Raw genomic sequence first — 15,676 nt, 5'->3', positions numbered from 1 at the left:
TAGTATATTACATGACTGATGAATTGATGAGGGAGTTTGAGAAACAACTTAGGGATAGTTGCTCGTACTGAAGGAGTAACTATGGAAGTAGAATCGACTCTAGTGCCAAGATCAAGGAACTTATGGAAGAAGGAAAAGCTCCAGATTTCACAGAGGATGACCAAGGACCTATATGGTTTAGGGAAAGGATTTGCGTGCCAGATGTGGGAAATCTCCGAGACACTATCTTAAGGGAAGCTCATGATTCAGCCTACTCTATTCATTCTAGAAGCACCAAGATGTACCAAGACCTCAAGAACAAGTATTGGTGGTATGGATTGAAGAGGGATGTGGCCGCACATGTAGCTGAACACCAAAGACCAGCTGGATTACTTCAACCATTAAGGGTGCTAGAATGGAAGTGAGAAGAGATCAGTATCGACTTCATAGTGGGATTGCCCTGTACTCAAGCTGGTTATGACTCTATATGGGTAATTGTGGACAGGTTGACTAAAGTAGCTCACTTTATTCCCGTGAAGACCACTCACTCTGGAGCTAGGTTGGCAGAATTGTATATGTCAAGGATTGTGTGTCTGCACGATGTGCCCAAGAAAATAGTGTCTGATAGAGGTACTCAGTTCACATCTCGCTTCTAGCAGAAACTTCATGAATCCATGGGTACTAAATTGAATTTCAATTTAGCCTACCATCCTCAGACAGATGGACAGACTGAGAGGACAAATCAGCTTCTAGAGGACATGTTGAGAGCCTGCACTCTAAAACATGGAGGTAGTTGGGATAAAAGTTTGCCCTATATTGAGTTCTCCTATAACAACAGCTTCCAAGCTAGTCTCAAGATAGCACCATTTGAGGCTTTATATGGAAGGAAGTGCAGAACTCCTCTGTATTGGAGTGAGACAGGAGAGAGTCAGTTGTTTGGACCAAAGATTATCTAGGAAGCTGAAAGACAAGTTCAGATCATTAGAGAGAACCTAAGGGCAGCTCAATCCAGGCAGAAGTGTTATGCTGATACTAGATGGAGAGAATTGACTTTTGCGAAATGTGATTACATATATATTTAAGTATTACCTATCAGGGGTATACGCAGATTCAAGGTTAAAGGGAAGTTGTCACCTCGCTTTATTGGACCTTTCAAAGTTCTATACAGAATGGGAGACGACTCTCAGATGTGCATGATGTATTCCATATCTCTTAGTTGAAGAAGTGCCTTAAAGTTCCAGAGGAATAATTACCTATGGAGGAATTGAATGTATAGGATGATCTCACTTACACCGAATATCCTATCAAAATCTTGGATACCTTAGTACGAGTCACCAGGAACAGAGTGATCAAGATGTGCAAGGTACAGTGGAGTCACCATGCAGAGGATGAGGCAACATGGGAAAGAGAGGATGAACTGAAGGCAGAATCTCCACAACTCTTTGCTAATCCATTCGAATCTCGAGGACAAAATTCATCTTAACGGGGTAGGATTTGTAACACCCTAATTTTCATTTTTTGCAAATTAATACAATTTGTTAGAATTGATAGAATTTAATTGCTTTTGTTTAAAGATTTAAGGATTTTCTAAGATTTTATTTAAGTTCTTAAGCATTTAAATCTTTTCTAAAACAAGTTAATGAATCATAAGAGTTCATTGTTGCATTCATACTGGTGCATTGATTTTGGTTGCTTGAATTCAAATTTGTATTTGAATTCATGTTTGAATCCCTTTTCAAAAAATAGGAAAACCTTTCCTTTTTCTTTCTATTTTCTTCCTTCCTTTTGGCATGTTTTCTCTTTTGACCCAGCTCGCAATAGCAGCCAGCCCGCGCCAACAGCAGCAGCTCGTAGCCCAGGCTAGCCTAGCAGTGGCCCGCTTTCTCCGCCTCTCCCATTGACGCCCGGGGCCCACCCGTCACCTCCCTCCTCACGCCCGCGCCCGAGCCGAACTCGAGCTCGAGTTCGTGCCGCCCCTGCTCCGGGTCCGCGTTCGGCTCCAGCCTTAGGCCTGCATGCCAAGGCCGCCTCCCGGGCTATAAAACTGAGCCGCTGCACCCCCCTCGACCTCACCAAACCCTACCGCCCACCGCCTTGAGCCCTAGCGCCGCCACACTGGAGCTCGAACCCGCCGCCAACGATCCATGCCGCCGTCGCCTTGCCGTCAACAAGAACACCACTCGGAGTTTCGTGTCGTGGTAAGGAAGCCGCCCGTGAAGATCCCGTGCGCTCCCGTGCCCTCTCTCGCACACATGAGCTTGCCGAAATCACGCGCTACCGCATCGAGCCGCTCCGCCGCGTTGCCTCGCCCCGTCGTCACCTCGGCCGCCACGAGTTCCGCCTAGATCGGTTTGCTACGCCGCCAGCTTCGTCCCGAGCCAGTCCTCGTCGAAGATCGTGGACCGCCACTCGAGCTACGCTCAATTTCGGCGAGGTCCTATGTAGCGCCGTCGCTCGCCGTTGTGCTTGCCGCCGCCCGCGCACCGCCGCTTCCTCCTGGTCGTCCGCATCCATCTGATCGGGAACCGACATCCCAGATCGAATCTGACCCGGGTTAATACTGGTCAACCCAAGCCGCTCGTGCTGCTTTTGCAAAAAGACCCTCGCTGTTTTCTCTTTTCACACCCGAGATCCATCCAGTTCAAAAGTATTTCAATCTAAATCCTTTTTCTTCTGTTTTAGCCCCTGCTCTTTTATAAAATTCCATCCGCCATCTTGTTCGGTTCTTTTATGCGTTAGACCGTCTGTATATATGGTTAATTAGGTTTTAGCCCTTAGTTTCTTTAAGTTTAACCCCTAAAAGTTTAGTTTTCTCGCAGTTAAGCCTCTAAACCTTGTTTAGTTCATATCTTTAGCGTTTTAAATCTGTTTTAAGCGAGTTCGTGTTAACACATAGATTAGTTTTATGGTCTTATTTTGCTATGTTGCTACTGTTTGATGTAATATTTTCTTATTTTAGTCCTTTGTTTGCTTGTATGTACTTGTTTGGTGTGCATAGAAGGATTGCAGTTCGAGAGATTCGAAGAGCAAGGCTTTGAAGACTTTGAGCAGCAAGAGCAAGTTCAGGAAGGCAAGTCATGCCCTTGATCATAATTTGATCCTATGCAACCTTAACTTTCATGTTCATTACACATATGCTATGCACTTTAAGTATAGAAACATGCACTTTAAGTATAGAAACATGATGTATCCTATTTAAGGTGTGCCTAGTTTTATCCCTGCACCTTGATCAACCTGGGTTTACTTTAATGTTGGGTAGTTCTTACTTAGTTGCTCTAACTAGGTATGGTGGTATTAATGAACCAATGCTTAAACTTGTTTTATTTATGCTATACCTTCCATTAATACAAGATTATCATGCTTAATTGAAACATGGAGCGACCACCTAGGAAAACAGTACAACCAAAAGAACTATATGGCTCTGGTCTTGGCTAATTAATTAGAGACTCTAGTCTAGGGTACTCTTACCGAAAGGGCAAGAGGGGAGGCGTTGATGGGGTATAGCTCGGCCCTCAGGCTAATCTGCTCTATGGTAGCTTTGTAGTCTTAAGAGAGGTTTATGCTCTGCTTCGACCTGAAACCTTAGCATGTTACTACTTACTATGAAATCTTTGTAAAGGTCTCGTAGCGTCCCTATGCAATCACACCTCATAAGTGGGGTACTGTGTCTGGCCCGTACAGCATGGCTGGATCTAAAATCCATTTGAACTTTTACGCGACTTGTGGGCAAAGGTGTACAACCTCTGCAGAGTGTAAAACTATTATAATAGCCGTGCTTACGACCAAGAGTGGGCTGGACCTCACATGATTAATTTATCGAAAGTTGAATTAAATTGATATTATTTATTATTGTTATCTTTATCTCTGATCATGCTTAATGTGGGTGGTATAAACTTATACTTAGTAATTGCTAATAAAATTTGACCAACCAATTAAAATGCTGAATTGCTGTTAAACCATAGCCTATCCTTGCATAGCCTTACACTACATATTCATCACGCTTGCTGAGTACCAACCGTAAGTGTAATCACCCTTGCTAAAACCGCTGCTTAGACCAAAATAACTTTGAGGAGGTTCTTGAAGACTTCGAGGAGTTCTAGGTGTACGTGTGCCCCCAGTCAACTACCTGTGGAGTCCTCGTCCTGGTTGGAGTTCCGCTGCTAGAATAAAACTCGTTTTGCTATTGGAATTAAAGACTTTCGGTCATGTAATAAATTTAATACTCTCTTTACGCACTGTTTATGATATTTAATGAAGTCGTTGCATATGTGAAACTTGATCCTGACGCACATATAATTTATTCATCTGATTTTGCCTTTAATAATCGGATGTGACATTTCCTAGCTCCGCCCCTGATCATACGTCTCTTTACACGCGCTGAGCCTATCCCTGACCGGCCTGGCTCCCTCGTACGAGCCAGACTACGCTGAACTGCTTCTCCGTTCTCTCTTCTTGCACGAGCACTTCTCACTTCCCTCCGCTCCTATTGCTTTGATGATTGCTCCATGCGCAAACGTCTGTACACGTGAATGCATGCATAGCACTCAACACTCTAGTCATAGAAAGCTATCGCGCCCCCTCGTCACAAAAGATTTTAATAAAAAAATAGATGAACGTAGCACGCAATCATGTAATCCCTCCATCCCAAATTACTATTCGTTTTGAGTTTTCTAGATATAAAACTTTTGATATATATCTAGATGTATGTATGTTTAGATACGTAGAAAAAATATGTATCTAGAAAAACCAAAACGAATAGTAATTTGAAATGGAGGGAGTGTATATGTTTATACAAAATTTGTGCATGTGTACTCGTATTTTCGGTAGGCGACGTGCAATCAACAACGAGGCGGCTATGGTAACTTTATGCGTACATGTGATTGACTATGTTTAAAAAAAACTGTCTCTAGATTACTTACTTCTCCTTTTGAATTTCACCGTTATCGTCACTGCTTGCACAGCAAAAGTGAGAACCTGAGCCTTTTGAGAATTACGAACTGCAAATCCCCAACCTCCCAATTCTCAACTTCTCTTTATAAGCTCCATCTGCATTAATTCAGTGCCCCTTTAGAAAACAAAACTCGCAAAACGTAGAGCGAAAAAAATGCAGGTGAAGTTGCTTGACAAGCACCGGCAGCCGGCAAGGAATCCCTTGACAGAAGTATTGGCCATTGCAGCATGGGACACAGCTACTGCCTGCTGTGCTGCAGCAAAGTTCGAGCTGACGCTGATGCTGCTGTGGATGCGCCCGCGGCCCGCCCGAACCAGACACGAACACGACTACTGATTAATTGACGTGGGCTTGGGTGGGCCACCAGAAGAGCATCTGAGCCGGCGCCGTTGGTGGAAAAAGGCCCTTTTAGGCCCATTTATACTACTGGGCCATTCCATCTATCAGAGGTCAAGGTGGAGGAGATAGCCCCGGAGATTTCGTGAATTTCGTGCCGCTGCACTTGGCAAATCAAATCAAATTGATGCGAATCTTATTTTCTATTTTGTGGAATCTGGACAGATCCAGCCAGTCCTTATCGGTTAACAAGAAGAGGCTAATTTAACATTCGGCACGCTAAAACTACAGCCCATATGTCGCCATCAATCTTCGTCACCATTGTCTTGCACTCTTGCTCCAACTGACACTCTCCGAATCCTTACAAGCAAACTCACAACCGGGACAGAGTTGTTGCAGAGTCTCGACAGAGTGTTAGGAAAAGGAAATGGAGATCACCCAGCGCCCGAAGCCTCACTTCGTGGTCATCCCATGGCCAGGCACCAGCCACATAATCCCCATCGTCGACGTCGCCTGCCTCCTCGCCGCGCACGGCGCGCCGGTCACCGTCATCACCACGCCCGCCAGCGCGCAGCTCGTCCAGCGCCGCGTGGAACGCGCCAGGGAAGGCTCCTCGGCGGTCATCACGGTCGCCGCGATCCCGTTCCCGGCCGCGGAGGCCGGCCTCCCGGATGGCTGCGAGAGGCTCGACCACGTCCCCTCGGTTGACCTCGTGCCGAGATTCTTCGACGCCGCCATGCTGTTCGGTGAGGCCGTGGCGCGGCACTGCCGCCTCATGGCGCCGCGCCGGCCGAGCGCCATCGTCGCCGGGATATGCAACACGTGGGCGCACGGCGTGGCGCGTGAACTCGGCGCGCCTTGTTTCGTCTTCCACGGGTTCGGTGCGTTCGGCTTGCTGTGCTCTGAGTACCTGCACACGCACAGGCCGCAAGAAGCGGTCGCGTCACTGGACGAGCGCTTCGATCTTCCGGTCCTGCCACCTTTTGAGTGCAAGTTCACGCGGAGGCAGCTGCCGGTGCAGTTCCAGCCGTCCTCAAACGTCAAAGAGGACACTTTTCGAGAGTTCCGGGAGTTCGAGATGGCCGTGGATGGCATCGTCGTCAACAGCTTCGAGGAGCTGGAACACGGCTCGGCCGCGCGCCTCGCGGAGGCCACGGGCAAGGTCGTGTTCGCCGTCGGCCCGGTCTCGCTTTGCGGCGCACCTGGCCTCCTCGACTCGCGGGCCGGCTCGGATGACGCCAGGCGGTGCATGGCGTGGCTCGACGCCAAGAAAGCCAACTCCGTGCTCTACGTCAGCTTCGGCAGCAACGGGCGCATGGCACCGGCGCAGCTGATGCAGCTCGGGCTGGCACTCGTCTCCTGCCCATGGCCTGTGCTCTGGGTCATCAAGGGTGCGGACACGTTGCCCGACGACGTCAACAAGTGGCTACAGCACAACACCGACGCCGACGGCGTCTCAGGGAGCCAGTGCCTTGCGGTTCGCGGGTGGGCGCCGCAGGTGGCCATCCTAGAGCACCAGGCCGTCGGCGGATTTCTGACGCACTGCGGGTGGGGCTCGACGCTGGAGAGCGTGGCCGCGGGCGTGCCCATGGCCACCTGGCCATTCTACGCCGAGCAGTTTCTGAACGAGAAGCTGATCGTTGACGTCCTGGGTACCGGCGTGTCCGTCGGCGCCACAAAGCCCACGAAAGGCCTGCTGAACAGAGTCCAAGGCGTTGAGGAGACGAAGCCGGAGGTGGGAACAGAGCAAGTGAAGAGGGCCCTGAACAAGCTGATGGATGGAGGAATCGACGGGGAGGGTAGGAGGAGCAAGGCTCAGGAGCTGAAGGCCAAAGCAAAAGCTGCGTTGGAGAACGGGGGATCATCGTATATGAACATGGAGAAGTTGATCTACTTTGTAGCTTGAATGTGGATAAAGTTTGCGTTCGTAAATCAGTCAATTTCTGCATGGGTGCCTAATAAATTTTGGAGTGTTCGACGATTGGCTTCTTGCTTGAGCTGTGCATTTCGTGTACAAGCTAAGATCGGTATCTCTGATTAGGGCATTAGATCACATTTACATTTTGCGATAGAGATTTCTTGCTTCTCTCCCCTGCCAACAAACCATGAAGCAGTTCCTTGAAAAGAGCCTGTTAGTGGGTCTAGTTATCGGAAGATGTCCTTGGGCCAAACACATTGTGCCCCGTTACCTATCTCTTGTTCTTAGTTTTCCACTAAGGCCATCAGTGTTTTTTTCTGCGAAAATTACTAATCCTCAAGTGATACTTTTTTGAACCGAACATTCCCTGGCATTGGCAAGAAGAAAAAACAATGGGCATTGTCACGATTGAAATATAGTGAAGATACTGACGAAAAATTCCTTTTCCCCTCCCGCCCAACACCTTTTACGAGGCCACAACCCACAAATACTCTAAACAGTGCCAAAAAAGAAGGAACAAACACTCTCCCTTGAGCCTCTGCCAACAAAGTACCTAGCAACGTGAATGAATAATCTCATCTGAGCTAGCATCAACTACTCATCAGCCTAAACTACGTGAGTGAGTGAGTTACATCACCACCGCCGTCACATCGTCCGTCCTGGGGAAAATCCCCTGGCCCGGCCCAAGAATGCGCATGGGGTCGAAGCGGGCCTTGCGGGCCACGAACCGGTCCCAGCTGGACCCGAAGTGATCTTGCCAGTGCGCCCGCGACGGCTGCCGGGCCAGGTACTGCTTGGCGCCGAGGCGGCGGCAGGCCTCGTCGGCCACCCGTCGGTGCTCCTCCAGGATCCCCTCGACGCAGGCGCCGCCGCACCGCGCCGGGTCCGTCGACCGCAGCACGCTGAAGACGTACACCACCCCGTCCGGCACCGCCGGCACCACCGCCGACGTGTTGCCGTCCCACCTGAAAAAAACGTCGCAGCGAACCAATCGGTCAGTGCGGAGCATCGTATATTCCTGTATGTACCCCGATCTGCCTGCGACCAGAATCATCAGAGTTCATAAAAGACGTTCGGAGGATCCGGCAGTGGACACGGCATTGATGCGTTTGCTAAATCCAACATGACTATACGCTAAGAGCATCTCCAACAGGTTTGTAAAACTGGTGACCTACAATTTATTTTAGTAGATAACTCGTGCGCTCTCTCCAACAACTTTGATAAAATTGGATACCTATGATTCTTACAGGGACTAATCCGCGAGTGGAATATTTTTTTAGGAGTAATATGCAAAATCAACCTTCTTCTCTTCTTATCCTCTTCCTTCCCGTCTCTTCCACAGATCCCCCGCCGCCCCCTGCTCCTCCCGTCACCGCCCTCCGCTCCTCCCGCCACCGCCCTCTTCTCCTCCGCCGCCGTCTACTCGAATCGGCGCCGGCCCCAGCTCCGCCTCCGCGAGGGAGGCCGCCAGAGGTCGGGACGGATGTGCGCCGGCGCGGCGGGCGGCGCTGCGCGGGCAACGCCGTGCGAGGCCGTGGCCGGTGGCTCGACGCGTGGCCGTGCGAAGGGCAGAGCGCGCCGGCATGTGAACGAGCAGCACGGCGGCCGGCGGCTTGATGTGGGGTTGCGCGACGGCCGGCGCTGTGTGGGGCCGCGATGGGCGGAGAGGTGAGGGAAGACGGCGGCGAGGTCCCCCGACGGCCAAATCGACGAGCCGCTGGCCCCGCGAGCTCCCCTCGCGACCGAATCGACGAGCATCGGCCGCGCCGAAGTTGAGCCGGCGGAGCTCCGCCGGCACCTTAGCTCCACCTTGCCTTCGTTCTCGCCGCCGATTCGAGGTCAGTAGAGCATGGGACGAGTGGTGAAGAGGCTGCGGGAAGGGTCTCCATGGTGGCGCCGGTGGTCGGAGGTGGGAAGGACGCCAGCGGCGTGAGGGCGGAAGTGATGGAGGCGGCGCTGAAGCTTCAGTGCGGGACGGTCGGCTCTCCCGCCAGCAGGAGGAGGAGGATTTAGCAATCCAACTGGTATATTTGAATATAGGTTATAACTAAAAAATTTAGGAATAACACTGTTGAAGTGGTTTATTTTTACTGTTTTTTATCCTATAGTTTTAAGGACAGCGATCCATTTTACGAGACGCTCTAATGGACGGTGGTGGCGCCCTGTAACTCCGAACTCCTTCCTAAAATGGCAAGGAGGAGGAGGGGGGCATGGGACCGTGAGCCCGTGACAGGGTGGAGGCCCCCCGGCCTGGCATGGCAGGAGGATGTGAATTGGGTGTCCGGGAAAAGCAGGACATTATTTCAGATCCTGGATCATGTCAGCTCTGAAGGGTTTTGAGTGCGGAGAATCTTTTCATTTTTCTTTGAAGAAAATTAGTAAAGCAGAGAATCTATTTGACCGGCAGAAAGGTTGGCCGTGCAAGCATCCTCTGCGGGGAGCAGAGCGGCAAAGCCTGCTGCGAACATGACTGGCCCTGGTCCGCTAATCCCGAGTTCTGAACATCACGGATTCACGGGCAGGCATGTTCAGAGTCCTTGAACACATGCTGCGTACAAGCAAACAGAGCTGAAAAGAAACAATGTTTTCAGGAACTGAAAAAAAAACAATAAAAAGAAGCAACGCCGTGGATACAGTATACTACAGTGATCCTGCTACCAACAGTAGCTCGGCTCGGCTGTACAGTGCAGCGTAGTATTTTTAAGCTGTACGTAGGGAGCTATGAGAGGTCAAAGTCAGTCAGATAGGGCTTGACCAATGACCATGACCCGGAAAGGAGGAAGACTGGAAGAGAAGAGGCCCAAGGCGCCAGCGCCCAGCACCACCAATGCGCCATACCGGGTACTGGCGCTGCTATTTGCGGAGACTGCACTGCACTGAATACCCACGCCAGTCGCGACTTGCAGCAGGCCTGGCTAAACAAGCCCAAGCGATTGCTAACGCTGTTTTTATTTTTTATTTTTTTTAAAAGGCACTGCTCAGTGCTCACACTGTTTACACAGTCCACACCAGCTGCGGCAAGCAAGCACTGCAACTTGCAAAAAGGCACGTCCGATCATCTCGTGGAATCTCCATCTCCCTGCTGGCGTTGCCCCCCTTCTGTTTGTCTTTCTCACACAGTCACAGCTACAGAGAGATTCAGGAGACCCCAAGCTAAAAGCTAGCTGTTGACAGCCGACCCTTGACTCTTGTGTAGACAGGCAAGGCAAAGACCGATCGCGCGCTGCCAAACACTACAGGGATTGGGGGGGGGGGGGGGGGGGGGGGGGGGGGGGGGGGGGGGAGGGACTAGTTGTCACTGTGCCTGATTGACTGAAGATGCAGCAGCCAGCAGGTTAGTGTGATCCAGCGTCCCAGCCGATGCAAAAGGTGCAAGGTGAATTGTCGATGGCTTGGCTGCTGAGTGCTGAGAAAGGAGGGAGGGCATGAGGTGACGGCTAACAGGGCCCCTGTGAGGCTGTGACTGTGAGGGAGAGATGCCATGGCGTTGTCACAATTGGGCCAACATGTTGCGCCTAGGGTTGGCAAACCATTTCTGGGATGATAACAACAACGGGAAAGCAGCACGAGAAAGAAAAAAATGCTAAGCTAACAAAAGCCTCAAGTCTACAAGACTGCACTCGATGTGCAATCTGTTCTGCATATAATAAATCACCCAGAAAAAGGCCTGCGCTTTGTTTTTTTATTTTTGGAATACTTTGAGATTCCCTGCGGGTGAAAGGCCGATCACGCCACCTCATCCAAACGATTTTTTTTCTTTTGCGCAGCCAAATCTTGCAAATTAATATTGCGAAAGGGACCCCTTTATTAGTGAATCCTTTTTGCTAGTATATGAAGTACGAGCAGCTTTTATTCATGGCTAAAGCTATCGAAAGCCAGTACTCTACTTAATTTAGCATGGAACTAGGCGTACATGGCCTTTTTTTTGTTTGCAAAGAGTGGGAAGCGGGCCGAACCTGTCAGTGAGGAGGGGGTAGACGAGGACGGGCCCCTCGAACTCCCCCCGCGTGACGGTGCCCATGAGCAGGTCCTTGAACGCCGCGGCGCCGTGCCTGGGCACGAACACGTTGAGCCAGGGGTGCGGCACGTCCCAGAGGCCCCGGCTCCTGAGGCTCTCCTCCTCCATCCTCACCCTGTTGAGGAAATCGAAGTAGGCCACCTCCACGCTGTACGCGTGGGGCCGCAGAAAGCTCAGCTTCCCGGAGACCAGCTCCACAACCTGCACAGACGACACAAGAATTTCGAGAGCCACAAAGGCCGGTTCAGCGTTCAATAATCGACCGGCGGTCCTTCTCGTGGTTACTGGTGAAAGATGTTAACATGGCGTGTGCTGATGAGTGGTAGCTGCAGTGACGAAAAGGGAGACTGACATGGTCGCCGTCGTCGGCGGCGGCGGAGTCTTGCCGCTGGAAGTCGTGCACCGCGAACTCGATGCAGTAGTAGACCTTCTTTCCTCCGCCGACGCCGTCGGAGCCGAAGTCCGGGGTGAAGTTGACCTCGGCGGGGAAGGCGACGGAGGAGCTCCGGAGGGACTGCTCGTTCAGGACCATGAACCCCTCCACGTAGTCCACCAGCTCCGGCATTGAGACCAGGAGCTCCTGGTCCCCAGTGAAGGTCTCGAAGCTGTCGTAGAAGGCCCTCACCCATCTCACCTAATGATCGACCAGGACAGCAACCATAGAAAATTATCGGCCGGAGCTGCTGCTTGAGATTTACAAAAAGGCGTGTGGAGGAGATCGATGAAGAAGATTTCCATATTTCTATTTCTAGATTGCGTGCATGTATGTACCTTGGGGGGAGCAACTTGCAGCGGAATCCTTGCCCTGGTTATGATACCGAACTGGCCAAGGCCACCAAGGACGGCGAAGAAAAGCTCCGGGCTCTGGGTGGGTGAGCATGTCACCACCTCGCCTGTGCCTGCAACCGACGGGACAAACAACTCAAAAACAAACGGAAAGAAACAAAGGCCACTGATCACCCGTATCCTTGCTTTCTTCTCCCTCTTCTTCCACCAAACAAAAGGGAGCGAAAAGAAAATTGGCAGAAGCTGCATGCGCGCAGCGGGGCCGTGCCCGTGCGGCAGAGCGTGTACCTGTGACGACCTCCAACTGCAGGACGTTGCTGATCTGCGGGCCGTGCTTGAACGCCTGGCCGCTGATGCCGCCATTGGACAACGTCCCGCCCACTGTGAGGTACAGGTAGTCCGTCCACGACCGCGGCGCGAGCCCGGCCCTCAGGCACTCCTCCAGCACCTCCACCCACAGCGCGCCGGCGCCCACGTCCGCGTACGCGCCGCCGCCGCCGACCTCCACGGCGCGCGGCAGGGCGCGCGTCTCCACCACAATGCCGCCGCGCGCCTGCGCCTGACCGTGGAGCGAGTGCCCCGCGCCGCGCGCCGCCACGGACGCCCTCGGCCGCCGCCCGGGCCCCGCCGGCGCCGAGGACAGCGCGCCCAGCAGCCGCGCGACGTCGGCGGCGGACCCGGGCCGCATGACCGCGACGGGCGCCTCGGATACCACGGCGCCGAAGTCGCGGGCCGCGGATGGCGTCGGCTCCAGGAGCGCTACGGGGCCGAACACGTCGCTCGGGCTCTGGATGAAGTTCGCGGAGGAGCAGAGCAGCAGGACCACGACGGCGGCGTACAGGTACAGCGCCTTGAGCACCATGGCTTAGCAAGCTTCTTGCTCGATACCTAGCAACCCGGGACAGCTCAGCTCACGGAAGGAAGCAAGCGCATTTGCCGGTGCTTGGGGCCGAGACGAGACCGAAGAATAAGGCGTCGTGCTGTCCTGATCGGTGATTGACGTCTCCGTCAAGATCGATCCCTGGGTTCCCACAGGAACTGTGGATGGATGGAACGGGAAGGGAGAAGCAGCGAGAGGCGACGGAGATAAGAGAGCAGGGGGTGACAGGGCCAAAGGCATGAAGCTCACAGACGGGTGCGCGTTTATATATAGCCGGTGGTGTTGTCGCTGCCGCGGCGGGGCCGAGGATCTAATGGAAACCGGGGTCGGGGCACGGGGGATCCACGCGGGCCCGCGCCTGCCTGCGTCTGATCACTGGTCAGGAGATAAACACGAAACGCGTCCTTCAATCTTGGAGCGATTTGCCATGCAATCAGTGGAACGCTCATGCAGATGGGCTCTACCTCATGTGGATTAGTGGTATTTAATGAGTGGTTGAAATGTATGCGCTCGTGTGACGTGTCCTTAATTACTGCGCAGACTAGTCTCTTCTTTGCTCATGGCAACTATTGTTTGAGCAGCCGATGCCGACCCTCCGAGGGGCATGTTTGATTTTATGACATAGTGTGAGCCAAACTAAAATTTGGTAATGACAAAATCCGATGAAACCTGAAATTGATGTAAAGAATGGTGCTTGAATCATGGCGAAATCAAATTCTGGGCAATGCCAAAATCTAGAGGAAAAAAATGGTATTTGGATTGCTACCATGCTGTCCATGCACGACAAACTATGTTAAAATTGCGGGTATGACATCAGGTCCGTAAGTTTTCTTTTTGTCAATAGATATCCACCATGAATTTTGTTTTGTTTACAAAAATATGAGGAGAATATTTCAGAGCAAATTGATTGCAAATCAGATGCATAGTTTAAAAGATATTATCATGAGAGCGTTGTTAATCAAGGAACGCGCGGTGGCAGATCAGATGACAACAAACAATATCATCGGCAACAGATATTGAATCACATAAGGAATATACATGAGAGGCTAGAAATGGAATAAAGAAAACCAATCCTAGGATAAAAGATGAACAAGACTCCTGGATTTCAACCCGATGGACGGCGTAAACGACTATGTGTTGAGTGCATTATTTCGTATCGTTGTGGTAAGACAATTCCTTTGAAGATGATATCCACATCCGCATCCAGCAATGAGTTAGGTGCCAACTGTGCACAAAAGACTTGTGCAACTTTGTATTGGAGGAGTAGAAGAACACTCTTTAGTAGCAGCCACTCTTGGACCTCTTTTATTTTTCTTCAACAGCTTCTCGTCTCATTGTTGAAGGATGCGAGATACGAATCAGTCAGCGTCATAAAGCATGTAAATAATTTGAGATGCGAATCACGGTCATAAAAACCATGTAAATGATTCGAGATACGAATCAGAATCATAAAAGAAGCAGTATCCGCCAATGTGATCCAAGGGGCATGTTTGATTTATGACATGAGTGAGCCAAACTAAATTTTTGGTGATGAAAAAATCTGATCAAAGCTAAAATGGAGCAAAAGAATGGTGCTTCATCATGGCCAAACGAATTCCTGGCAGTGCCAAAATATAGAGAGGAAAAAATGGTATTTGGATTGCTACCATGACCGACAAACTTTGTTAAAATTGTGGTAAGTTTTCTTTTTTGCTAATAGATATCCACCGTGGATTTTATTTTGCTTACAAAAATATGAGGAGAATATTTCGGAGCAAATTGATTGCAAGTAAAATGCATAGTTTAAAAGATATTATCATGAGAGCATTGTTAATCAAGGAGCGCACGGTGGAAGATCCGATGACAACAAATGAATATCATCGGCAAGAGAGATTGAATCAGATAAATGGATCTACATGAGAGGCTAGAAATGGAATAAAAAAAACCAATCATAAGATAAAAGATGAACAAGACTCCTGAATTTCAATCTGACGGATGGCGTAAACGATTATGTGTTGAGGTGCATTATTTCGTATAATTATGGTAAGACAATCCTTTTCAAAGATGGTATCCGCATCCAACAACGAGTTGTGTGCCTTTTCTCGACTATACGCAAAAGACTTGTGCAACTTTGTATTGGAGGAGGAGAAGAAAGCTCTTTAGAGACGTCAGAAGAAGAAAGCGCTTCACGTCATGTGGTGGTTGTTTGTGTGTTTTTTCAGTGTTTCTTTTTCTTTGGTCCTTTGTGCTCTCGTGCTGGTCAAACTCTGCTTGGCTTCATTGAGAGTGTATCTATAAACTGCTTTCTTCTTAATCGAAAGGTGCTTAGGCACTCACGGAAAAAAAAAAGAATAAACTAACTCGAATAGCTTGAACTATATACTCCCTTTGAAGGAGAATGGCACGGCCAAAAGATGAAACCTTATTAGCTTCGGCGTACACTTTGCGTGACAAAAAGATATTTTGATTTCTTTCAAAAAGAATGTTGCAATTTTTAAAGCATCCTCATTTTTTATTTAACAAAGAGGAGTCGAGGGATCCATGGGCTACGATGTGTTGCTAAGTACACAAGAAGTTAAAAAAAAGACACAGTTGGAGTTGGGTCCTAGTGTTGTAACGTTAGGAGACCAGAGACCATGGTGCTATATAGCTAGTAAATGCTCCCAAGGGATGAAGATAAACCCTCTTTATTCCGTACAGTGTAAAAAAAGGAAATAAAAGGGTCGCTGCAAATGCCTGTCGTGCGTATTCCGGCCGTCCAAGCACTGACCACCTCTCGGCTGAAGGCTGATGAAGCATGCCTCCGCTCCGCCTGTGGCAGTCTGACTG

General features: G+C 50.3%; 2 protein-coding genes across 3 annotated transcripts; one reads left to right on the top strand and one right to left on the bottom strand.

Moving 5' to 3' along the window:
* The first annotated feature begins 5,454 nt into the window (after positions 1-5,454).
* LOC117864267 (UDP-glycosyltransferase 73D1) lies at positions 5,455-7,247 on the top strand. Its single transcript, XM_034748305.2, has one exon. The coding sequence runs from the start codon at positions 5,694-5,696 to the stop codon at positions 7,170-7,172; it is 1,479 nt and encodes a 492-aa protein (XP_034604196.1). The 5' UTR covers positions 5,455-5,693; the 3' UTR covers positions 7,173-7,247.
* Positions 7,248-7,565: 318 nt separating this feature from the next.
* On the bottom strand, positions 7,566-13,132 carry LOC117864264 (cytokinin dehydrogenase 8). 2 transcript variants are annotated; one of them, XM_034748302.2, is made up of 5 exons: positions 12,277-13,131; positions 11,974-12,101; positions 11,555-11,836; positions 11,141-11,403; positions 7,566-8,149 (listed from the first exon to the last, which is right to left on the bottom strand). In XM_034748302.2, the coding sequence occupies exons 1-5, from the start codon at positions 12,848-12,850 to the stop codon at positions 7,813-7,815; spliced, it is 1,584 nt and encodes a 527-aa protein (XP_034604193.1). In that variant the 5' UTR covers positions 12,851-13,131; the 3' UTR covers positions 7,566-7,812. The 2 variants fall into 2 exon arrangements, with proteins under 2 accessions (XP_034604193.1, XP_034604192.1); XM_034748301.2 differs by lacking the exon at positions 7,566-8,149 and adding an exon at positions 8,289-9,205 and having other exon boundaries at positions 12,277-13,132.
* Positions 13,133-15,676: the final 2,544 nt, after the last annotated feature.

Source organism: Setaria viridis, chromosome 7, assembly GCF_005286985.2.
Source record: "Setaria viridis chromosome 7, Setaria_viridis_v4.0, whole genome shotgun sequence".
NCBI lineage: Eukaryota > Viridiplantae > Streptophyta > Magnoliopsida > Poales > Poaceae > Setaria > Setaria viridis.
The sequence above is the reverse complement of the archived record's forward strand: the minus strand, read 5'-3'. Positions and strand labels throughout refer to the sequence as shown.

Coding starts and splice junctions, on each gene's coding strand:
- LOC117864267 (XM_034748305.2), top strand. CDS start 5,694: ATGGAGATCACCCAGCGCCCGAAGCCTCACTTCGTGGTCATCCCATGG.
- LOC117864264 (XM_034748301.2), bottom strand. CDS start 12,850: ATGGTGCTCAAGGCGCTGTACCTGTACGCCGCCGTCGTGGTCCTGCTG. Junction 11,837..11,973: donor TGCAAGTTGCTCCCCCCAAG/GTACATACATGC, acceptor GTCGATCATTAG/GTGAGATGGGTGAGGGCCTT. Junction 9,206..11,140: donor TACCCCCTCCTCACTGACAG/GTTCGGCCCGCT, acceptor CAAATATACCAG/TTGGATTGCTAAATCCTCCT.